Source organism: Rattus norvegicus, chromosome 6, assembly GCF_021556685.1.
Source record: "Rattus norvegicus strain SHRSP/BbbUtx chromosome 6, alternate assembly SHRSP_T2T, whole genome shotgun sequence".
Taxonomy (NCBI): domain Eukaryota; kingdom Metazoa; phylum Chordata; class Mammalia; order Rodentia; family Muridae; genus Rattus; species Rattus norvegicus.
This window is the reverse complement of record NC_141539.1, coordinates 57,037,501-57,063,461: the sequence shown is the minus strand read 5'-3', so window position 1 is coordinate 57,063,461 and position 25,961 is coordinate 57,037,501. Positions and strand designations below refer to the sequence as shown.

At 38.6% G+C, this 25,961-nt stretch overlaps 1 protein-coding gene across 9 annotated transcripts in view; it reads left to right on the top strand.

Annotated features, from left to right (window-relative positions):
* The window catches only part of Hdac9 (histone deacetylase 9), an 863,837-nt gene that overhangs the window by 789,776 nt on the left and 48,100 nt on the right, over positions 1-25,961 (top strand). For all 9 annotated transcript variants that reach the window (NM_001443943.1, XM_087554679.1, XM_087554684.1 and 6 more), the window contains 1 exon segment: positions 23,577-23,710. In NM_001443943.1, the coding sequence (NP_001430872.1) occupies positions 23,577-23,710 (134 nt within the window).

Below are 25,961 nucleotides of genomic sequence, written 5' to 3'. Positions count from 1 at the left end.
TAAAGTCTGTTTGTATTCAATACAGCCACTCGTATCAAAATAGCAGGACTGAAACACTTGGCATCAAAATGTTTTTCACTTTTAGAGGGAGGTTGTTATCTAAGGAGAATGGGAGGAAGTTTGGCAATCCACGTGATGATTGTTTAATGCTTAAGGGATTAGGCTACTTGACATACTTTGTACCTCCCTTCTAGATACCAATCCCAAATTCTAGGATAATGACATAGCAATCCACAGTTTGAACCCCCCCCTTTAAGAAGATAATAGGTATAATTTTATTCCTGTTGCACTTGGACCACATGGAGCTGATTCAGTGCCAGACAGAAGAGGAATGTTATACTAGCCTTCCAATTACTGCTGACATCACCCAGCATTTATGTTTCCATTAAAGATATAAGAGGTGGTTTCCAGAGATATGAAAATACAGCTTTATTCTTGGTAAAAAGCGAAGTTAAGAACACAGAGAATGAGACCGAGAAACAAAAGTCCTTGTGTTGATTGACAGTGATGGGGTTAAGGTAGAATGTGCAGTTGAGCAAGGGAACAGGTTCAACCTGCAGGAAAGTAGAAAGAGATCTGGCACATCTAAGTGTGGCTATTTAATAACCACCATAAAAGAATGCAAACAGAAACCAGTTTTACCTTTAGCTTATACCTGAAATACTCAGGTCACACTGTTAAAATAAGGTGATCTCTGAATTGCAAATGAGCTTTGCAGGATGTTTTGGATGGGAGTAGGAGTTAATTAATGACTGGTGCTGGTAAACAATAAAAAGGAACTCTTCCAATAATGAAGAAAAAGAAAATCATCCTACTGCTGTGCTTGAGTGTGTCTGTCAAATATTGACATGTTGGAACCTGAGGACGAATATTGAAAGGTCGAGCTGTACACCTATGGATGACTGAAGAGCAGCAGGACCCTCAGAAAGAGAGCTGGTGTCGTGATACAAAAGAAGCCCTGGAGTTGCCTTACTTTTTCACTTACACGCACAGCAAGAACTGTCCACCACGGACTAGAAAATGGTCTATTTGCCATAGCAGACCTCTTCACATCTCGGACTTGGACTTCTCAATCTCTAAAGCTCTCAGAAGTAAGTTTCCCTTCTTCATCACCTCAAATAGATGGATGCCCAGCTCCCCGGTGTGAAGCTGCCAACATAGAAGTTGAAGTCACTAGCATGAGTTTAGAAGAGAATGGCAAACACAGAGAAGGTCCTCCACCTGGATACGGCAAACACAGATAGCCCCAGAATGTAAAAACGTAGCAAATATTCTCCCGTAACCTGGGAGTGATGATGTTGGGGTTTTTCATGCCCTTTAAAATAGAATCTGTAAACTGCAAGCTTATTGAAATGTAGAATTTAATGATGGCTGATATATACCTGGTCCACAAAATTCCTAACAATTCAGCAAACAGTTCTCAGGAGCCACTTGAGACAACCTCAGCAGGACACTGCTGTGCACGGATGATAATTTTGACTTCACAGTGTGTATTGGCCTATAGAGTAGAATTTGACAACAAAATGACCAGTGTCCATTATAGTTGTACTGGTGATTAATCTATCAGAAAATAATGATTTTAAGACATTGGAATACAGCTCATTCAGAACACAGCAGACACAAAGAACCTCAGGGATAGAAGTTTCAATATTAAAAGGAAAGAGGTTGAATAAAGTGTAGCAATATTTGGAGGGCTATAAATAATTGCTTAAGAAAAAGAAAGCCTGGAGGACATTATAGGTAACAATAAAAAATGAAGACAGTGGTTTGGGTGTTGAAGAACTCAAATACATATTTAGACTTATAAAGGTGAATGTATAAACTGATGGGTGATATTCATCCAGTTCGCATGGTTTAGACATGCAGATATGGGTTCATGGGCTTTAAACATGGCGGACATGGCAAACATTTTTATTAAGCACTCCTGAAATCTGAACCTTTATCATTAGAACATGAAATCCAGATAGACATTTTCTTTGGCCTGATTCAAAAATTTTCACATTCTTGTCCTTATACCAAGAGAATTTGGGTTCTTTAAAAAGCTAAACATAATATTTCTATGGCTTTTATTTTTTAAAAAAATGTAAAAGATGCCATGCCACTTAGTAAATTTCTCTGAATTTTCCTATTCCCATCTTGCTTTGAAAAGACACAATAAACTCTTTTCAGTTGAATAAAAGTAAAATGCCTGACTTTTGAGGCAGTGGGCAAATATTAAACATAAGGAGGAAGAAAAGTATACAAGGCATGGTTCTTAATAGGAATCTGAAAACGAAGACTGGAAAACCTGGGAGGGAAAGGGAAATTTGTACATCAGGAGCCCAGAGTTTCTGTTTTATGATTATGCTGCAGTTTAATTTCTTTATATCTTTCTGCCATTGTTATTGTTTTTAAAGCGGCCAGAACTTCAAAGGGGCCCCGCATGTGTTCCGAATCAGTGCTTCAGAGCTGATGTCTGACAGCCCAGAAATTAAAACGAAATAAATGTGCTGTTTAAACACCCATTTTTCCCCAATAACAACAACAACAACAAAATCACTTTTTCTGCATTTAAGTTTCTCCCTCCCCACGGGTTAACTTTAAATTTCTTTTCCTCTGAATACTTCATCATTTAGCAATTACAGCCCAGGCCCTATGGAGTGTAGAATTCCCATGGACTTCAGAAGGAATGTCAGGCAGCTAGAGAGCATGTCAAAGCTTTGGGATCAGCCTTTGTGACTTTTTCCTGTACATTAAAACAGAACTCCCCTCAAAAAAGAAGAAAAGAAAGGAAAAAGAAATGAACCTTCGGTGCTAGGCCACGCCCACACACCTGTGTTTGACTGTTCTTGCCTTTTCTTAGGATGATGGAAACAGACATCTTAAAAAGAACAAAGACAGGCTGGGGATGGTTTGTGTTTGAAAGTGCACCAGCGTGAATATGAATCGTCAGTCACTAGCCAGAAATTTGGCAGCCATTTCTCGGAGCATTACGGAGACTGATCACAGTTTTTTGACCCAGAGGGCTGGTTTTTTGAGTGAAGCAGACTCATCACCACAAAACGATTTTCTTATCATCTACAGGGAATTCATTTAGCCTTCCAAATGACCAAGTGAGGAAGGGCACTGAATATGAGGAAGGTGCCGATATGGTTTGCTGACAACACTACAATTATAAATGTGGTGTTGAATTTTGGTGAATTGTGAGAAGTGACTGGGAGAAGAGAAGTTACTGGGTTTCACTGAGAAACACGTTCGCAGATACTTTCCTTGGTTTAGGTAAAAGTTGCTACCTGCCTATCACAGCATTGATCTCAAGCATGGCCCTGGCTTCCTGTTTTAATCGGTATTAACAAAGTATGGATAAATAGCTAAGAGGGGGGTAAAGGACTTCCTGCCACAACTTTGCAGAGAGCAGAAAAAGCAAACCGCTCTGGGAATATCGTAAGTTTAATGGGTTTGGGTTTATTCTCTTTTCTTCCACAATGCCATCTAACAGCCTGCACATCTGGCTTGCAGAGCATCCCAGAAGGTTTATTTCCGGACTTTAAGATGCTTCCTTGAAAGACTCCATGTTGGTTAATGTTAAATTATACTGTGAGAGCCTAGCCCAAGTGTAGATGATATATGTGCAGTGTGCACCCTCCCTGCTTGGTAAGTATGTAAGGTGGAGAGAAAAGAGTAAAAGTTAGCAGGAGTGCCTTCAAAGCATGCCCATGTGAAGTCCCCCTAAGTTCCTTGGGAAAGAACAAAGAGAATGCAAAGTGGTGATCTCCCAGCCCAGGCATCACCAGGATGTTGTAGTCTGTTATGAAGAAGAACGGAGATTCCTGCCTGGGCACCATCTGATCCAGATGTCTCTCTGGATGTCAGTGTGAGGAAGCAAACAGGCATCACAATGTTCACTGAATATGCCTGCACTGGCTTGCTGGCTGGTGTATGAAGAGTGAGAATCCTACAGTTAAGTTAGAAACAACAAGTGACTTATATAATAGAAGAGACCGTGTCTGATTAAAGTGAACTTGTGTCGTGTGCTCATAGAAATCCATCTGAATACATGGGAGGGAGCAACCTAGCTAATCCTTCTTTCCTTCCTTCCTCCCTCTTTCCTTCCTTCTGTCCCCTTCATTTCTCCACCCCTCTGTTCCTTCCTTCTTCCCTCCCTCCTCACCTCCCTCCTTCCTTGCCTTCCCTTCTTTTCTCTGACCCTCTGTTCCTTTCTTCCTTCATCCTCCCTCCCTTCCTTGTTTCCTTTTTCTTTATCTCCCTCCTCCCCCCCCTTTCTTTCTCCATTCCTTCCTTTTCAGCATTTTAGAGTCTGGAATTTTTTTTCTTTTCATTTTTGTACAATGTTTTGTCCTATGGCTAAGACTTTCTTAAAGCACACTTTGCACAGCCCAGACTGGCCTCAAACTTGCAGCTATCCCATCCTAGTGTTGGGATGACAAGCAGGAGCCAAGGTTCCCAGCCAGAGCTGGCCTTTGAATCATGAAGTAGCTATAGCTAATAAGAACAGGACAGACTGTCAGAGAAATAAAAGTAATCCTCTGCTTTTCCCTGATATTCACTGGTATTCGCTATGTCCCTGCATAGAGCTATCAGTATAAGCTGTGTTCAGGAATTCGCTGTAATACTGAAATATTATTACTATACTTATACAATAAAAAAACCCCAGAGGTTTGGGGAATATTGAAGAACATGTATTAGATGTCAATGATGGTATTAAAAGAATTCAATACACCAAAATCTTAGCTGTTGACTGTGTTAAAGAAAGCCTCTTTGAAATAGTCAGTTTGACAACAATAGCATATTGCAAAGTTGAATACCAAGTCAAATAGTCTATCCTTGGGTGTCATTGAATATTTTGAGCTATTTTGTCATTAATTCTAGGCTCAAGATATAAGGATGGGAGAAACTGAGAAAGAGGAGTAAAATTATAATAGATTATGTACTATTAGATATATTTAATTAGTCTGGTTACTGATACATTCGATCTACAGCCTGCAGGTTGCATGTGTCCCAGAATAACTATAAATGTACCCCAAAAGTTTGAGCACTTCTGCAAGTGGGTCTACAAAGAAATACCTTACTGGCAGTGTGTGATTGAAGACAAGAGCTAGGAAAGATGTGTAAGAGAAGTTATAGAGTTCCATGTTTGCCTTAGTGAAGTGGGGTGTCAGTGTGGACGGGAAGAATTCACTGATGGGAAGAGCCCACTGCGGGGCGGGGGATGGAAGCAATCTTGGAATTGAGAAATGACAGTTCTCAGCAGGGAGAAGCAGAGACCATTACAACCACATCAGGAAGGAAGAAACTGTTGGGGAAAGTCAGAGGATATGGTGCTACATAGTTGGTTGAGCAGAGATTTTTTTTTTATGTATAAACCAAAATAAATCAAATGTCAACAAAAGTGTCAATCAATGGAGGCTTTTATCTTTCATAATTCACAATAAGACTAACATAGTAAGCAAGAATATTCTTAAATATGAGTAAATTGCTTCCTCGAATACTATAATTTCTGAGAGGCAAAACTCAGAAGAATTGATCCTAATAGAAAAATATAAAAATAAAAAAGGTCCTTTACCATTCCTGTTTAACAGAGCTTGGAAATTTTCTATGATTTTTTTCTTAATTATTTTATTTATTTGCATCCCAAATGTTGCCGCCTTGCAGAGTTCTTCCCCCTCCCCTTTAAAAGGTTCCCCTCAACTTTAAAAGGTTTCCCCCTGAATACCTCCCCATGCCGTGTCATCAAGTCTCCACAGAATTAGGGGTATCCTCTCCCACTGACGCCAGACAAGGCAACCCTCTGCTATGTATGTGCCAGGGAACTTTGACTAGCTATATAGCTCTTTGGTTACTGGCTCAGTCTCTGGGAGCTCTAAGGGGAAGGGTCAGGGTTAGTTGACACTGTTGGTCTTCCTATGGGGTTGCCATCCCTTTGGTTCCTTCAATGCTTCCGCTAACTCTTCCATAGGGGTCTTGACCTATGTCCAATGCTTGGCTGTAAGTATCTGCATCTGTCTCAGTCAGCTTCTGGTAGAGCCTATCAGAGGACAGCTATGCTAGGCTTCTATCTGCAAGCACAGCATAGTATCATAGTATCAGTAATAGTGTCAGGGACTGATGACCGCCCAGGGGATTGATCCCAAGTTGGACTGGTCACTGATGGACTATTCCTTCAGTCTCTGCTACATTTTTGTCCATGCATTTCTTTTAGATGGGAGCAATTTTGGGTCAAAAGTTTTGTAGGACATGGGGAGAGACAGGAGAGAGGCCCAGAAGGCAAGAAGAATGAATATGCAGCTTGAAGTGGATAAAGGTGAGTGGGACCTCTAGAAAGTTCCATAGACATGGGATGAGGGAGGCTCCCAGGACTCAATTTGTGCAACCTTAGCCTAAACGCACAATAGTGAAGCTATGGAACCTGAAAAGACCACCTATAGTAGTCAGAGAGAATCCCCAATGATTTTTTTCTCTTATATGCAGAGACTTTTTAATATTAGGATGAAGCCCTCAAATTAAAATCATGAGGTAAGGAGGAATCATTAAAATAGATGAGCTGTGCCTTGACCATTCAAGGACACAAAGTTCATGGGGTTAAGAGGAAAAAAACTACAGCTGAAGGAGGCTGATATGCAGCTGGTGTGAGGAAAGGTAGAAGAACTTGTTAATTTGGTGCTGTGACAGTCACATGGCAATCTTAATGGGTAGTTGCAGTACATTATCATTATGATGTCTAGGTGTAATAAAACAAAACTGGATTTGTTTGCTTGGAATTGTTGTTTATTTGTTTTTTCTTTGTTTCTTGGTTGGCTTAAATTTTTGACTATTACAAAAATATGAATTATATCAAAAATTGAACCCAGATGTCATGTCTAGACAAGGCTTTCAAAAGTCAGAGGGCTCTCCAAGCTCTGTGCTAGCAGAGAAGCCTATGCAGAACAAGTCAACCTCTGCAGAGGGATGCATTTTAGGTGACTTCTGCATCTCCCGGAGATGTGTTTCCAAACTTCATTTTGTTTGGGATGGTGTTCGAAATCTGCATTTTAGGACACAGCCATGTGGTTTTGATTAGTCAAGAGGTTAACTCCCACTTTAAGAAATACTGGTTTAGTCCAACACTTTTCTAAGACTGCTTGAGAAACAGAAGATGAGAATTGGCAGGCCCATTTACCTAGATCTCCATAGAACCCACCAAAAAATTAGTGAAAGTACCCTTTAGAATTGTTGGTCAGTGTTATATGATGCCAATCTGTGGTGCTATCCTGATTATGTGGCTGAGGGTTACAAGGCAGAAAAAAATTCTTTTCTAGCAACTAAAAATTTTAGGAAGTAACAATCAACAAATGTCTTGGGGGGGGCGGTGTTAACCACCTGGTAGGGAACAGCTGGGCCTCTTAAGAAAAATAGTTTCTCTTCACGAATTTGTCTGAGGTGGAAAAGGACGAAGAGCTATGCAACTTTTGAGAGGAGCCACATTCCTATAACAGTCACTCTGAATTTCTGTGGTCATCCATGACTAATTAGACGATTTTAAACACCCAGTTGTTATTTTTGTTTCCAGAAACTATTGTACTTTCGGTTGGATTAAAAACATTAAAAATTATACTTTAATAAAATCCCAATATTTTTCACCTTCTTGATCTGTCCGTTAACATCCAGATTATGAAATTTTAAGTATGCATGACAATCCGAACTGTTCTTCTCAAGGAACAGTAGATCCAAAAGCTTCTAGTCCCTGATGTGTTCTTGGGTTAGCAGATCTGGGAGTATCTTTGGTTTGAAATTCTGTTGCCTAATCTTGCTACAGACTCTTGTTGAAAGATATGCATGGCCTGCCTATTCTGTCCTTTCTAGAATGGGGCAGATCACACTTCTTCATATACTTGCTAAATATGCAGCTAATTGCCAACGTCCCAGCAACTTTTCTTAATCTTTGCTCTGCCTAGCCTGAATCTGGACCTGTTACTTCACTCTCTCAACATTCACTCTATCCTGTCATCTTTCCGATCCCTTAAGTGTTTGGAAATACTTGAACTACAGTGTTGCCATCCTTTGTGAAATAATCTGTCTGTAACATTGTACAAGTTTTATGATATCTTATGTAACATAAGTTGAAACCAGGGGCTTTTTCACAAAGAAAGCATAACTTGAGTCTTACTACTTCTGGAATGAACAATTTTCACTTTCTACATCTCCAACTTGGAAAAGCATGAAACCGTGTGGCCTAAAAGACATGGGAGAATGTTCTTGGCAAATGTTTATTAAGATTTTTTTCAAATTATGATTGTTATGTTAAAAGCGCTGATGTGTACAGGATATGAAAAGGACTTCCTATGCTCAGCTATCATTATTTTTTATCAAAATAAAAAGAGAGAAAAAAAAGACAAAAGGGAATAGCCTAAAAGAGAACATAATCACTCGGGTAGCCAATATTTGAAACATAGCCTTTATGTTGTTTTCATAAAGACTGAGCCAAGTGTTTTTAAAGATAGTATAGGAAGAATTCTGCATGTTTACATGTACATTTCCTAATCCCTATTCTGTACTAGGCTAGTTTCATTTCTATAATGACTTTGTTAGGATTATTAGATTCTCACAAGGCTTCCTAAGTGCCGTGTTTTCCTTTGCAAATGTTTCTTAAGTATTTCAATTAAATGGCTATTTATTTTTTAAATTAGCAATAACAAATATGTAATAATAGCCTATATGTTACAGAGTTCTTGATCTTTGAAAAATATCCAGGGCCATTTCATATTTATTTAACATACAATTGCTGTCTAATTTAATCTAAATTAAATGGTTGCCTGAAACCTAAAATTTTGAGGGTTCCTAAGCTTCTTTTTAAGACAGGAAAAATAAGAAATCATCAGTTTTGCCTCAAGGGTAGATACTTATCTTTTAAAATCAGGTATTTGGGTCTTGAAATTAAAAACCAAGGTCATTTGGGAAATACAATTCCAGAGAATGCTTTTGGCAAAGACACATACATTCCCAAATGCTATAGAAGGAATAATTTACCTTTGTTTTTACTACCATTCCCCCAAATCTTTTATACTATGGCTGATACTTACTTGACATTCTAAAGATGGATTATCACCTGTTCATGAGGGACATGTGTGATGAGTCTCAATAGTGACATTTTCAATGATGCTTTTCAAAGAAAAGAATAATTTTCACATTATGTTGCACATACTACACCTGTTGATGTAAAACTACAAAATATTTTTAAAGGATTATTAGGAAGCAACCATAAAAAGCATAGAAGAGACTAATGGCTATATTGCTGTGAATAGTCATTTGCAAATGTTACCACGTGAGCTGAGTTTGGGAATACTGACAAAAATGATGCAGTGCTGAACTTGGAATGTACCGAGATCTGAAGGTCAGTTTGAAAAGCAATGAGAGGATTTTGATAGAGTGGACTGTTATATAAAAATACAAAATACTCCAAGTAGATTGTTTCTCAATATTTATTAATGTCATTGAAAGGTGGCATTGGAGTGCTTTTCTCATGAATATATGAGTAATTTTAGTCAGAAAAGGATGGCACTTTGAATGTAGCACTAATGCCTCTGGATTTCGTCAAGGGGCTTTATGGAAAGTCCTGCTGCCAAGTGAAAAAATGTCACCCTGTTCTGGCCATTGTAGCTGACAGGGCAAGTGGACTTTCTTATCACGTGTTCTCCCATTGGTCAGTTGTGTATTGCTGAAGTGAGATACATATGCCTCTTTCTGTTAGCTCTACAAATGTTAGCTTATGAACTACAGGGGGCAAACACTTCCTGTGCTTGAGCCACAGTGTTTAATCATTGGCCAGCAAAGTTACTGTTGATACTCAACAAATATTTCTTACATGAATGGATTCCTTCATATGTTTTGACTGACTCGCCTTGAAAACATAATACTCTGCTTTTCACTCTATGAGAAACTAAAGCAATGGGATTCCTTGTGCTATGGCTTTATGTTCCTAATAGCCTGAGGTGAGAAGGGGTTGACTTTTCTCCTCAGGATATTGTGTCTCTTTGGTTTGAACTTCTTCCTTAAATATTTTTTATCTTTCAATCCCCATACTCAATCATTGAGAAAGATATTCTATTCAACGTTTCAACAGTATCTTTTAAAAAGGCATCCTTTAAAGAAAATAGGGCTTGGAAGATACCTGCATCATTGAAGGGCTTGTAAGAAGACCTGAGTTTGATCCTCAGAATCAATAGATTTTAAAAGTCGGATGTGGTGGTGTAGATTAGTCATAGTGCTGGGAAGTAGCTCTCTGACCAACCAGCAGAATCTTTTAATTGAAGTCTGTGCCAGAGACACATTGTCTCAAAATCATTAAATAAATAAACAACAAACAGATAAACAGCTCGTGGGAAATGACATGCAAGGCTAGTCTCTGACTCTACCAGCATGCACTAAATATACACATGCACCATGTACACACATATACCTGTACCCTATATGCATTTGAACACACATATACACAACACTACACACACACACACACGCACACACACACACACACAGAGGACTGATTTTTCCATGACAGGTATACCATGAGAGTATTTTTATACTTTTATCTTATTTACTTTTTCTGCAAACAAAAGATATACTTGAGCCTAGTTATGAATTCTCAACTGCAAAGTGGAAACCATTGTTAAAAGCAAGGCTTCTAGAGAGTTGGAGATTTCAGATCCTACCTTTGACATTTCACCTTAAACGATGTACTTGACTTCTTGCTTTTTTGACTCTACAATGAGAGCAAGTATATTCCCCTTTGCATAGCTTTGCAAACACATGTTGCAAATTGTTTCGTGGGGAAGCCATCCTATTACTGTACAGTCAGGCAGTGCTTAACAGTTCATTCTTCCGTAATTTAACTACTTTGTATTATACTTTCCCAGCCCAGTGGTAGGTGCTAAGATTTGGCTCCAAACGCTTGATGTTTAAAGACTCATTAGAGGTAAACATATTAAGAACTTTATAGGAAAAAAGGGTGTAAAAATTGTACAGAGAAGACATGAAATTGGCTATAATTTAATTTAAAGATGAATGGGAGATTCATAAATAGAAGCTCAAAATATGGACTGCTGGTTGACCAAAGTGTTCTCGCTGAACTATTTAGCAGTTATGTGCAAGTTCAGCATGAGTGTGGGGTACGACAGAATGTGGACAGAGGAGGTAAGATTGTGCCTTGACGGACTGCAACTTGATCCTGAGAACATGAGAAGTGAGTAAGCGTTGAACTCACTATGCTGTGGTACTTTACTGATAGAATGCCTGTTATCTCTAAATCTAGGGTGCTCTGCTTTATATGTCACCTTAGCCATCTGCAATCTCATCAAGAACAAGGGGTGTTGGTTAGAAAGGTCTTGCAGTACATAACCTGCTGCAGTAAGGATGTCTCTTAAGCAGAGCTCAGACCTTAGTGCATTTGTAGGCTCTACAATAGCCCTCTGTTCTCCATGAACTCATGTTATCAAGGAGTAATGTACTGTGGATTTGTTTGTTTGTCTGTTGGTTGTTTGTTGGTTTGACAAAGGGACCTATAGATATTGACTTCGACTTTTTACAGAGTCTCATCACAACTCAATTTGAATACAGCTGCCTACTTGCCAAGTTTTTCAGTGCATTCTCTACTTCGTTCCCTGGGTATGGGGTATACGTCATCATGTATTGATCTGAGTGATCTTAGAGCTGTATTTACTAAAAGAACCTCTTAATCAATTAAGACAATGATGCCGTCTAGATGATATCCCCCGTTAACCTGGTAGTGCTTTGAAACCATGAATGGATCCAATGGCCTGGGATGGACCAATGCTGTGTTTCCATGAGCCGAGTGATACATGTTGCGTGCATCATCTCAGGTGAATAAAGCATCATTACTAATGTCAGGTTAGAAATAGAAACTTAAGCAAAGACTTATAAATGTAACACTTACATATATAACACTGCCTCCAAGTGTCTTCTGTAGGCACTTACATTCTCTATCTATTAAGACTTATATCACTTCATTTATTTTGTGATACTCATCTTTCTTTGTGTCAAATGATATTTGTCTGTGGATAGGACTCTACTATTTTGGGTTCTTGGAAGCCAGGACTCTGGTATCGCCATAGTCATTCATAGAGATGCGCTCAGGAGGCTCTGCTTCCATTTCAGCAGTTCAGGCATCTGTAATGGCGTCATCCTTGCTTAACTTGAACCAGATCTGCCTTTGCTCAATGTCATTTGTCCACTTATGTAATGGCGTCAAAGGAAGAGTAGACCCTATGCATTTGATGAACTGTTGGAAACAGCAGTAAAAGCTAGTGGTTGCCAATTTAAGTTGCAATTGGGGTTTGGCAAAAGTCAGTGTCCAGAAGAGTTTTCTTAGGATTTTTTTCTCCTTACTGGTTTTATACTTGTGTATTTTAATGGAAATGTAATAATATGTTTCGATGCTACTGATTTGTTATCACAACAAGTCAAAAAATTTGTAAAAGAGGAGGGAGAGAAGAAGAAGGAAGAGGAGAAGGAGGAGGAGGATGAGAAGAAGAAGAAGAAGAAGAAGAAGAAGAAGAAGAAGAAGAAGAAGAAGAAGAAGAAGAAGAAGAAGAAGAAGAAGAAGAAGAAGAAGAAGAAGAAGAAGAGATAAATAGAAAGAGAAAGAAAAAACCATTTGGTATCTAGGCATTGTTTCTAAAGTAGCTCTTTTTGAGGTAGAAGATGTGTCTGAGAGCATGGCCAGTATTAATACAAATGTTCCCAAGGAACAGTGAGAAATGTGTTCTCTGGGTATCTGGATCCAACTATAATTCTGTTGTTGACCGTTTGCCTTCATAATTCTACTTTTAGTGTCTTATTGTTTTCCTTAAACTAAAAAAAATCTATCACACATAATCTTGATTTCTAAATCTGAAGCTGTAGAATTAAAAGTGCATCATTAGTAGTGAGCGGCCTACAGATGTATCTCAGGGATGGGATTGCTTACCCAGCATGTGAGGGGCACCCAGTTCAACCTGCAACACTGTGAACAGAGCAGTGCAGCTCAAACCCCAGGGACCTACTATCAGGCTTTATCCTGTGTAGCCTACTTATATTTTTGGAGTATCTTGTGATTACATGTCCATGTTAAACCTGTAAAATGGAATCAATACTAGCTAATCGAGCTAATCATGTCTTTGAATGAGAATACTGAAGTTCAAGAAGGATTTGTATGATCATGTGTATCATCATGTGTCTGCTTGGCTTATTAGGTTTACATGAGCCACTAAAGGCTTCAGTAGATTTCACTGCAGTAAGTGACATGTTTAGATCACAGACAGATGGGTTGGTGTAAAATTGTCAGTCAACCTTTCCTACCATGCTTATTCTTGAAGCTTAAGTATTAATTTTATTGTTCAGAAATAAAATTGCAATATTTCATTGTTTCAGACTTGGTTGAAAAACCAGTGCAAATATCCATTTTCTTTCCAAAGTACTGAGAAAGGAAACTTATTTTACTTCCCAGGGCATCACTGACTAGAAGAGTAAAAGGACTTTTACTATATTTGAAAATGCCTTCTTTAAAACATATGTAGTATTTATAGGGCAGCTTGGAGTAAGCCAGCTGAAAAATTTAATGATAATAATCTCCATATTTCTTCTAAAATTGATTTCCGGTTTCAATGAACTTGGAAAGAGTCCTGGGACATCAAATAAGTAAAGATCTTAACATGAAATGAATCTTCAGACTATGTTCATAGATTTGCATTTTAAACATGACCAGAAAAATATATATCTTTACCCATTATTAAGGTGATACTTTAATGAATTTTTTTTCATTTACATGAAATGGACCTTTTTGGCTACAGATGAAAGGGTTTTATGGTAGCGACAATGGTTTTGTGAGTTAAATGATCCCAACATCATCAGGAACGAATCACAAGTGCCTACCATATGAATTACAGCACCATGAGCCTTAAAAGGTATTTTTGTGGCAAGCATTCCTCCCATCTGCACAATCAGATTCTGCTTTGAAGTCGGGTTTGAGAGCCTCACAGTACATGAGAAAGCCACATGCTACCCCAGCTCCTCTCTCTATTTCCCTGAAGACTCTATTTTTCTGAAGAACAACACAGTAACTTATTGACCAAGGTGCTTAGAGGGGAAAATGGCTACAGTTCGTTTAATCAGACTTCAATGTTGAAACATTCTTCAGTAACTTTTTTCTGGAAAAAAACTATATACACTATGCCAGTGGATGCGCAACATAAAATTTCAAAATCAATTTGGACGAAAACACTTGACCCCTTTGATCTTTTCTATGTGGAATATTTAATGAAATCTTTATAAAGATTTCAGGCCCCAATGAAACTAGCCCAGTAATAAAAGAGCAAATTGATAGTGTGTCTTAGGCATGCAATGGTCACAAAAATGATAGGAATCTAAGATAATGGGTGCAGACATTTCAAGAGACCCTTGCTACTGCTACTTTCACTCGAATACCTCTGATCAATGGCAGTGTTGGGGACACCGGAAGGTTAGCTGTAGTAGTATGTTAGTTAATTTTGTTTTTTTTTTTAAGATTCATTAGCTGTTTATTTTTATTTCGCGTTTTATTGGATATTTTTCTTTATCTACATTTCAAATATTATCTCCTTCCCAGTTTCCCCTCTGGAACCCCTTCTCCCATGCCCCCTCCCCCTGCTTCTGTGAGGGTGCTCCTCCCACCCACCCACTCCCTCCCACCTCCCTGCCCTGGCATTCCCCTACACTGGGGCAACTGAGCCTTTACAGGACCAAGGGCCTCTCTTCCCATTGATGTCCTACAAGGTCATCCTCTGATACATATGCAGCTGGAGCCATGGGTCTGTCCATGTGTACTCTTTGGATGATGGTTTAGTCCATGGAAGCTCTAGGGTGTCTGGTTGGTTGATATTTTTGTTCTTCCTTATGGGGTTGTAAACCCCTTTAGCTATCTCAGTCCATTCTTTACCTCCTCAATTGGGGATCCCCATTCTCAGTTCACTGGTTGGCTGAGAGCACCCACTTCTATATTTGTCAGGCTCTGGCAGAGCCTCTCAAGGGAGTTATATCAGGCTCCTGTCAGCAAAGTCTTCTTGGCCTCCCCAATAGTGATTGGGTTCAGGTTTTCATTTGATGTATTTGTAGTACAGACTCAGCAAACAGTAGGTAACAAAGACCTGTGATGAGTGGGAAGCAAGCGTCAGGAAAGTTGGAGCCTTGTAAATACCAAGTGCAGTGACTTATCTAAGTAGTAACTTCATGTCTTCTGTGTTAATTGAATGAGTCATGGCACAGGTGTGCTTCTCTGGGGTTTGGTGACTCTCAGCTCCTATCTCTGTTATTACAGGACAGCAAGATAGAAGTGGAAACTACATTGAAGGTTGGAGAGAGAATTCCAACTTCAACCTGCAGTAGATTTCCCTCAGGTTTGACTTCCATAGAGACGTCCAGTGCCATTAACAGTGTCATGTTAAAAGCAAACTTTTTGGGAGATCCTTGGATATCATTGAGCTCTCCCAATATATAAGTTGTTTATAACAGACATCAGCGGACATACATCCTGAAAGAAATACTGACTGCACTTCGTTAGAATTTCGCCTCCACATGATTCAGCTACCACAGCCACCCCACAGGCTCGTTTAGAGAGAGAGGTCACGAAGCAGAAGAGCAACCCTGTCCCCAGCCACCCACAGGCGCTCAGGAGTGCACTATTATGCATAAGCTGCCCTTTCAATCTCACATAAAACTTAGCAGTGGTAACAAATATCTAAAACACAAAACTGGCTGGTATGTTAGTGCGTGTGAAAGGACATTGAGGATATGAGAGACATTTTCAGTATAGTAACATTTTAACAGTTTTTTTTTTATTCTAATGTTACTGTCTTTTATTTATAAAATAAACACCCATGAAATACAAAAAAAACAGAAACGGCCATCACTGGCAGATGGAACCATGGGTTTGTTACTATATAAAGTTGTCTTACGGCTGTCATTTATTAACTTCTTTGTCAAAGGAAAGGCTAGTCTTTATAAAATATATAATAGCCTATTCCATGCTTTTCATATATGGTACTGCAATGTAGCAAAACTTTCATTTTTAAAAAAAAACATTTTCAAATGATCTACAATGAATATACTGATTTTGGTCTTCAAAACGGTTTTCTTCTAAAGAAAATTCGAATTAAGCTAGTTATGGCTGTTTCCCTCTGTTACCTCTACACTTTGAGAATGATCTGAAGGCCCCAGAGTGATGGCTTTGAGCAGCGCCAACTGGAGAGATGTCTTGGTTGGTGTCCCATGCCTTAGCTATTAATTATGTATGTAAGGTTTAATCTTTGAGATCTTTAAGAGCAACATTCCATTTCATGTAACTTTTCTGAACTCATGAAAATGCTGACACAAAATGACTTCTTTGGCAGAGAGATGACTCAGAGTGTCAGGAAATCTCCCTGAAATTGATAATTCAAAATTTTCCCGTATTTACAGCTCACTTGATACTTTCTAGGGAGAAAAAAAATACATTTGCTTCTACTATATTAGCAGAACCAAACAGGATTTTAAATTAAAAGTACTTTAAATTAAAGATACTTCTCCAAATCCCTGCAGCAGGCGTGGCTGGGTTTCTGTAGTTTTCCAGTTCAGCTGTGGTAGACTGAGTGACACAGCCCCCTGTATTTGAATACCTGGTCCCCGTGTTTTGGGAGGTTGTGGAACCTTTTGGACATGGGCCCTACTTGTCAGACATAGGGCAATGGGGGCAGAGCTAAAGGGTCGTAGGTCAGCTAGCCTGCAGCAGGAACCATTTGTTTCCTGACAGCCTACAGGGATAAACAGCTGCCTCATGTTTCTGTGGGAGCCACTCCCACCACTCTGCCTTTATGGCTGTGATGGACTGTGCTCCTGAACCATGGACCAGAATAAATCCTTCTTCTCTTAATGTGTCGCTGTCAGGTATTTCGTCAATGATGAGAACAGCCACTGATCCAGCTGTGTTTGGTTATTAAGAGTAATGATTTGTTTCAGACTGCATTCACTTTAGCAGTTATAATTTCACACTATGTAAATTCCTTCTAAAAAAAATACCTGCCAGGTACCTGCAGTCTATATTATATACACTCTAGTGATATAATGTAGTACATAGCATAGTATTTAAAAAATAAAAACTATAGTCATTATCTGTAAGATTACCTCAAAAGGAGAGGTGTCAGATCTCTCTTGGAAACACACACACACACACACACACACACACACACACACACACACACACAGAGTCCATGATTCTCTTTGGATTCAATACTTGTGAATGCGAGTCTCAGGGAGTTGCCTATGGTAGCTCCAGTCACTCGGTATCAATATCTGAGCCTGTTCACATGGTTGTTCTTCCAAAACAGCAGGCACATGGTGGGACTCCAGTTCAACTCTGATTTCCATTCCTACTTGATCCCACTATGCCTTGTGCTACACTGACAAGTTTCTACACTTGAGTACTCAACCCACCAGCCCTCACATGCAGAGTACTTCCTCTTCTTTGTGCAAGGACTCTTTAAAAAACAAACAAACTATATATATATATATATATGTATATATATATATATACACATGTGTATATATATATATATACATGTGTATATATATTATGTATATATCATACAGCTTTCTGCCTGCATGTATGCCTACAGGCCAGAAGAAGGCACTAGATCTGATTTTAGATGGTTGTGAGCCACCATGTGGCTGCTGGGAATTGAACTCAGGACCTCCGAAAGAGCAGACAGTCCTCTTAACCTCTGAGCCATCTCTCCAGCCCAAGCAAGGACACTTAAGATACGGCTTCAGCTCTAAATGCCATGGAAAATGAGAAAAACCTTTGTATCAATCTAAAAGTAACACGTTGACATAAAAGTCATGTTGATAGTTTTTAAAACCAAGCTTCTAATCAAACATATACATACACACATGCGCAGTCCTGACTTCTGTTAGCGCTCGCTCTCCTGTCCTGCAAAGTAATGCCTTGGCATCGGTTACTGTTCAGCTGGCATTTTGATGTTTCATATGTGTGCGGGAGAAATGAGCACAGAACTTGGGATAATAAGACTAGGAGATTCTTCTTGAATTACTTAGTAAGATTAGAAAGGGGATTAGTACACACTTCATTTCTTTGCTGTACCTGCTCTTCTGTTCATGCATAACCTCCCAAGTTCAGCTGCCTCGGTCTCTGACTCCAGGGATCACATGGGCAGCATGTGAGTGGAAACAAAGCCCGTAGGTAAAAGAAAGAGGAATTTGGACAGAGATCAAAGATTAGCTTCATTCCACTGTTTCCTCTGACTTTTTACTATCCCATCTAAATTTGGCATTTTATGGGACTTTTCTTATATTCTCAAAGGTAAAACTGAGCTTAAATCAGATTTCTCTGTCCCTGTTTGAAAAATACACGTGGCTTGATTTGCTCAGGAGTTTTATCACTGAATTCTCAAGTCCCCGGAGCATTCAGTATGAAATACATAATATGTGGCCTTGAATTTTCTTTTTCGAATTCTATTTTGAAAATGGTAACAAAGACCTGGTTAAGTTGCCAAGGGAGCTGTTTAGAATACTTAACGATACAATTAACTGTGACCTTGTCTAGGATGTTTTAAAAGTTTTTCTACAGTGAAGTGAATTGTTATGTGCTATTAATATTGACTGAGGCAAAGAATATTTCTGAGCACTAGGGTTCTACCATCCTTTGCGACCCCTTGGGTAACAAGGCACAGGCCATAAGCATCATTCTCATACACTTTGGTTGTGAGCATCACGTAGAATGGCTGAGCCATCTCTCTCTCCCCATCATCCTCAGTTAGTGTCCTGTATAAACTAACCAGTTGTACCACAGGAAGTAAGAGACACTGGAAAACTAGAGCACCATTTTGACTTGTTTTTTTCGTGTACTGATAAAAATAATTTTTGCCAACTATAGAAAAATAGGGAACATTTATAAAGTGGCCATTTTGATTTCCATCTGAATTCCAGTTAAGTGGTTGGTATTAAGTGCTTTACTGTGGTAGCCAGGAATCCATGTCGTACAGCTCATACCTAAGATCAAATGCTGGGCCACAATTGAAAACCTGTATGGTTGGCTGTTGAGTATTTCAATTAATTCTAAACTTTAGGACGATGTTGTTTATTGTGATTTTTGTCCTAAAATGGAAGCAAGTTTTGCTTGAGTTCATGTTCTTACTACTTGACCATTCCATCAGATCTCGCTTTCCTCTGCCAACTGGATTCTGGGGATTTTTTTTATATATAAGACTGTAATACTTTAGAGAAGTGCAAGTTTCAGACTGGAAAACAATCCAGGCACGCCTTAAACCTGAGCTTCTGTGTGTGTGCTTGCTCTCTCAGGTGTTCATACTTTGTTATGTGCAGACCTGTACAAAGGTTTCAAACACTATGAGCTATGAGTCCAGGGATCAGAAATCAGGCGTTTTCTGATTTAGGAAGAGTAATACAATAAACGAGAGTCCTTCGAGTTCAGGAAAGCGTCAAGTAGGTGTCAAAACTGAGGAGCAAAGAGACCACTAATTAGTGAGTTGAGCAGAAAGAAAGGGCAAAGGGGTAGAGCGCATGGCAATCTTGGAGCAGTTATAACGTTTTTCTTGTGACACTGTGACTGGGAACACATGACACGCTGTACACAAAGTATGAGGCATGACCATCGACTTCAGTTCACAATAATGCATCACTGTTAAATTAGAAATTATACTGAATGTAAAATACTAATGTAAACTAGCAATAGCAAGAGGGTGGGGATATCAGTTACTATCTGTACCAACTTCTTGGTAACTCCCAGACTAGTCTGAAAAAAAAAAAAGGTTTGTCAATTTTTAAAAATGTATTTAGCTTAAAATTAAATATTCCTTCTGTATGTTAACAAAGTATAAAGATAAAATGGCTTGCAGAAATAGTTCTTTTACTGTTATGCATTTATTATGCAATTGTTTCTGCAATTGGACAGGTTTGTATATGATAAGTTAAAAGAGCACTGACTGCTCTTCCAGAGGTCCTGAGTTCAATTCCCAGCAACCACATGGTGGCTTATGACCATGTGTAATGGGATCTGATGCTCTCTTCTGGGGTCTCTGAGGACAACTACAGTGTACTCGTATAAATAAAATAAATAAATCTATCTTTAGAAAGGAATGAAAAAGTTCTAATTTGACAAAATGTTAGTCATTTTATAATATCCATCTCCAAATCTTCACTTTTCAGAGCATGTATGTCTTGCATGCTAGAACAGATGGTCAGAGTGGAAGCCTATAATGGGTAAGGTGATGACTGAAGACCAAGGACAACAGAAGGCCAGCTCAAAAGGACAGGACATGTACAAGATAAACGTCTGCTCAAAAAAGAGAGAGAGAGAAGCCTATTTGATTTATTGTTACCAAGAGAGGAAAAGGAAGCAGAAGGAAAGAGAAAAGGGAAGAGATGAAAAGTGAAGTAACTTCTGTGTGAGTGTGATCAGGCTTTTCAGTATATATTTATGATCAATATGCTGAATCAAAACCCTAAGTCAACTCTGCAGTCCATGATAGTAAAATGGATGCTAGATGACAGCATCTAAAGCATTAAGCAGAAGAATGCAAGCTCACATTGGACCAGGCTTGAAGAAAAGACGCAGTTTTCAATCCAGGTGTCTTAGCTAAGTTTGATACAATACGGTGTACTAGAATAATGGGTTAAAAGCAACTGATTTTTTAATCACTGGCGTCAAGCTGATAGCAGAGAGCCAGCATGGCTAGCTTCTGTTGAAAGCTTCCATAGTTACAACTTCTGGTAGCCTCAAGTGCCAGAAAAACAACACACAACAAAAATGTTTAGAGCACTCTTCGGGTTTCCAGTGTTTTACATGGAGAGACCCATGACTCCAGCTGTATATGTAGCAGAGGATTGTCTTACCTGGCGTCAGCGGGAGGGGAGGCCCTTGGTCCTGTGAAGGCTGGATGTCCCAGCATAGGGTAATGCTAAGATGGGGAGGCAGGAGTCTATGGGTGGGGGAGCACCCTCATAGAGGGAGGGTGTGGGAGGGATGGGATACAGGGTTTGCAGAGGGGAAACTGGGAAGGGGAATAACGTTTGAAATGTAAGTAAATAAAATAACCAATAAAAAAGTTTGAGGTTATCACCTAATTACCAAGAGGCCACCTGCTGATGCCACCTGCTGATGCCACCTGCTGATTACCACCCCACCCAAGGCAATTAAGATACCAAAACACCAACAAGAAGAAAGTGCAAGTGTGGTGACAGACAGTTCATTGCATCAGACTCCAAAGATTTCTTATCTATAAGGCTGTACTGTATATAAGTTCAAGAGATAAAAAATGAAAACAGAAAAAAAGAGAGAAATAGGAAACTTCAAGGAGCTGTAGAGATGAATTGATACAAACACTAAAGACCCAAGGAAACTTAAAGGATTTAAATTTCAATGTAGCAAATAAAATATGCTGGAGAGACTATGATGAAGGCATAAAAGTAAAAGCAAGAAATTGGGGACTATAAAAATAATTTGGAAATGATGAAATATAAACAAATACAAATGCTGAGATTAATCAGTATAATCAATTCAAGTTAATACAGGTTCTAAATAGACTGGAAAGTTCTGAAAAGATAACGTTGGGAAAATAATTATGAAGGGGAAAAACTACATCAAAAGAGAAAATATCTCACAGAAAGAGAAGTGGAAAATATGAAGCATTTAAGAAATATGACAAAATTTCTTACATATATCACATTGTATTCATACATTACATTGGAGTTGGAAAATGATAAAAGATAAAATACATATTTTAAAGTAAACTTGAACATATAAATAATAGAAAGAACTCCTAGGAAAATATAATTAAAGAAGACATAAATAGCATGGGGAGTCATTATAATCCTCCAAAAATCAAATCAATAGTCAAAAGCCTTTACCACAGATAATTCAAGCCTAAATGACTTTAGAAAAAATACCTGTCCAGCATTCTAGGTCAGATAAAAAAAATACAGGACTCTAGCTACATCACAATTCATCATATTCAACACAAGAACGGAAAATCAAACATTATTCCTATTCATAAATATGGGTCAAAAGTCCTAGGAAAATATTAGTTAGATTAATTGGATTCATACCAAAAAACTAATATGTCAGAAACAGTCTTATTATATATCATAAGTGCAAAAATAGCTTCATATTAGAAATACTCATGAATGCATTCTAACTTACAATATTTCCAAATTGTGTGTGTGGGGGGGGGGGAGCCCAGTCCATGTAGAGGAAAATTTAAATGATATTCTACAGACATTTAAATAATTACTGCAACTCAAACTAGAAACGGAAAGCTCCTCCCTCATACAAAACGAAGATGAAGCTGTAATAATAAGGCCTGGTTCAGCCACCCTTCTACAAAGTTCTACCAACCGCTGGCAAGGATGTGGCAAATCTGAAATTCTCATGCATGCGTCTGAGTATGGGGCTGGTAATAGGCCTTAGGAAATAATCTGGGATTACTTAACAGATTTTTAACTCACAACCTCATTCCATTCTTACATATGTGCACCAGAAGATTTTCATAAGGATAGTCTTGGCAACACTGTTTGCAATAGCAACAACTAAAAGTTTTGTAACAACAGTAACAACTATCTATAGGTCCAGAAATGGGCAAGCAAGTAATTCATCTCTTGTGTGAGAGGAATTGGCCTATTAGACAGCCAAGAACTATATGTATCAATATAGTTAAGAAAACTCAATGTGTAAAGAGAGCAAGCTGCAAATAAATGAAGCTTTTTTCAAAGACAAGCAAATTAAACAATAGAATTTAAAAAGCTAAATATGTTACTTTCTAATTAATAAATATTATGGTTTTTTTCAAAAAGGAAAAGGTAATTCAGACTCCTGACACCTACATGGAGGGGAACTATGCTGTCGGAGAACGGCATATACTGGGTTTCATCAGAAGTGCCAGAAACATTTTTCTTGAAAAACAAGTGAGATTGTTAATGATTCATTTGTAGCCTACTCGTGTGTAGATGCCACTTGTATATTTTTTCATTTATCAAATATCGTGTAATAAAAAACTATAATGGTAAACTGTATGTAACAATAAAGTAATAGTGCCAGAAACTTTCCTTTTATAATAAAGATTAATCATAAAGACAAGAAGCACGTGGTAGACAGATGGAATAGTTTACCTCATTAACATTAGTTCTGTGTGTGTGTGTGTGCACATATGCATGTGCAGTTCTGGGAAAGGGAATGTAGAATCACACACATCCTAATCAAGCACTCCACCACCAGTTTACATTAACAGCTTCTTTAAGGCTTTCATCAGATGGGTGCACATTCTCTTCAGTGAGCCTTTGATATGTATTGGTGGAGAGACAGGTAAAACAAAGTAACTTATCTGCGGGATCTTGGGCACCCATGACTTTGTATGTAACACTGGCATAGTAATGTGGGTGTTAAATGAAGTAGCACTAGAAAATGCTAAGAAGGAACTCTAACAGAATCCATGCTCTGTCATGGTTACATGCTAGTGGTGCTTCTTCCCCATTTAATGCTTTGAAATGTTCTGCTTTTATTATGACAGGCTTTGGTCATTTGACGAAGCAGCTGATGACATTGGCTAATGGACGTGTGGCATTGGCTCTTGAAGGGGGACATGATCTGACAGCCATCTGTGATGCCTCGGAGGCCTGCATAAATGCCCTTCTAGGAAATGAGGTAAAAATTAACAGTACACAACAGAAGGGGTAAAGGACGAGGGTATCTGCATGTATATTTTAAAAGTTTATCATTTAATCTATGAAAGTAAATTGTTCTGTGTTGCTCTCGCCACGAAGGATGTAGGCACAAGAAGTTTCTGTGCTTTGACTGACATGCTACACTCTCTTCCCAGGTAGAGTGTCCCACATAGCATTCCTTTCAATCAAATCATTTACACAGCCGAAAACTGAGCAATGAAATCCCTTGGAAAGAAGAATGTTTTGTCTACTGACCCAATCAAGTGGATATTGAATCATTTAGGATGAAGTTAAACTTTCAGAAGTTTTTGAGATTTCCTGTAGGATTGCTAAGTCAGAAAAATAAAGCCATTTGAAAAGTATCCTTAAGATTTGTTTTCCTCCTATTTTCTTGAGGGTGATAAGGAATATTTTCAAGGTTGAAAAACCCCACTATTGCTGTACAGCGGCATTGCCCGGGACCTAAGACCTGAACTTGAATCTAAAAGGTCAAAGGTCCACATTGCATATCTAAGATGCAGCACAAACTGCTAATCTCTCGGCAGAGGTCATATTCATTCCCTTGGACATTTGTGTCAAAGTCAGGACAAGATTTTAGGTCAATTCATCAGTAACTATTACAATGTTTTTATACATTGATTACCATCATCCAGTAAATAGTCCAATTCATAAAATTGTTCTTGACACTTCTATTTTGTCATTTAAAAAAACTTACCATATTACATGTGTATTTATGAAAGATGGTGCCTTTTCCCCCATACACTGAATGCATAAATTTTACTGATCTCACCACATGAGTCTAAAGTGCTTCAACACAATTACTTTGCCATATTTGTGCACAAGTACATTTTTTTTTAATTTGGAAAGTGATTGCAGGACCGACAAAGTCCCTAACAGTGCTATGCAGGTTTAGAAGGCACACTAGCTAGGAGGCTCTACGGACTTAATGATTAGCATCAACAGGAGGCTGCTCTTCCAAATCACACATCATTCACAGGATTAGAGGTCTAAAAAAATAGTCTTGTGATTGTTATAAACTAATGGTGTCAAATACAATGGGAGGTTATTTGGGGGTAGCAACAAAGGAGTGTAAAAAAATGTCCTATTTATTTTGAGGGCAGTTAGGTTGGACTGCTTGCCCACTGGATAATGTGTTTTGGAACAATTATTCATGTCTTTAATCACATGTGTCATCTTAATGACTTTGATAGTGTCTCAGAATGCTGTCATTAGAAAACCAGAAGGAGCTGTGCATTGTGACTGCACAGATGAACAGATTTAGTGGCTCTTTCAACACAACCATTCAAAGGAATCTCTTTACTGTTGATAATCTCTGTATATAACCAAATTCTCAGTTCTAAAATTACACCTCTAGTGAAGATGGTGTGGTATGTCCAATGATCATCTACCTTAAAGAAAACTAGGTTCTGACACACCGTTAGTTAAGAGCACTGTTAGGAAGTCTTAGTCAGTCTACATGGCTGTAGAGATGGCTAATCAATAAAACTCAAGAAGTGAGCTATATTGATTATTTAACTGACTTGGATCTCTGGATGTCTTCTGGTAAGTTTTATCTTGTGATTATAATATGTCGGTTAACATCTTGCCTCCTCATTGAACTACCTGAGGACCCAGCTATACCTCTCTTGGGCATATACCCAAAAGATGCCCCAACATATAAAAAAGACACGTGCTCCACTATGTTCATAGCAGCCTTATTTATAATAGCCAGAAACTGGAAAGAACCCAGATGCCCTTCAACAGAGGAATGGATACAGAAAATGTGGTACATCTACACAATGGAATATTACTCAGCTATCAAAAACAATGACTTTATGAAATTCATAGGCAAATGGATGGAACTGGAAAATATCATTCTGAGTGAGGTAACCCAATCACAGAAAAACACACATGGTATGCACTCATTGATAAGTGGCTATTAGCCCAAATGCTTGAATTACCCTAGATGCACAGAACACATGAAACTCAAGACGGATGATCAAAATGTGAATGCTTCACTCCTTCTTTAAAAGGGGAACAAGAATACCCTTGGCAGGGAAGAGAGAGGAAAAGATTAAAACAGAGGCAGAAGGAACACCCATTCAGAGCCTGCCCCACATGTGGCCCATACATATACAGCCACCCAATTAGACAAGATGGATGAAGCAAAGAAGTGCAGGCTGACAGGAACCGGATGTAGATCTCTCCTGAGAGACACAGCCGGAATACAG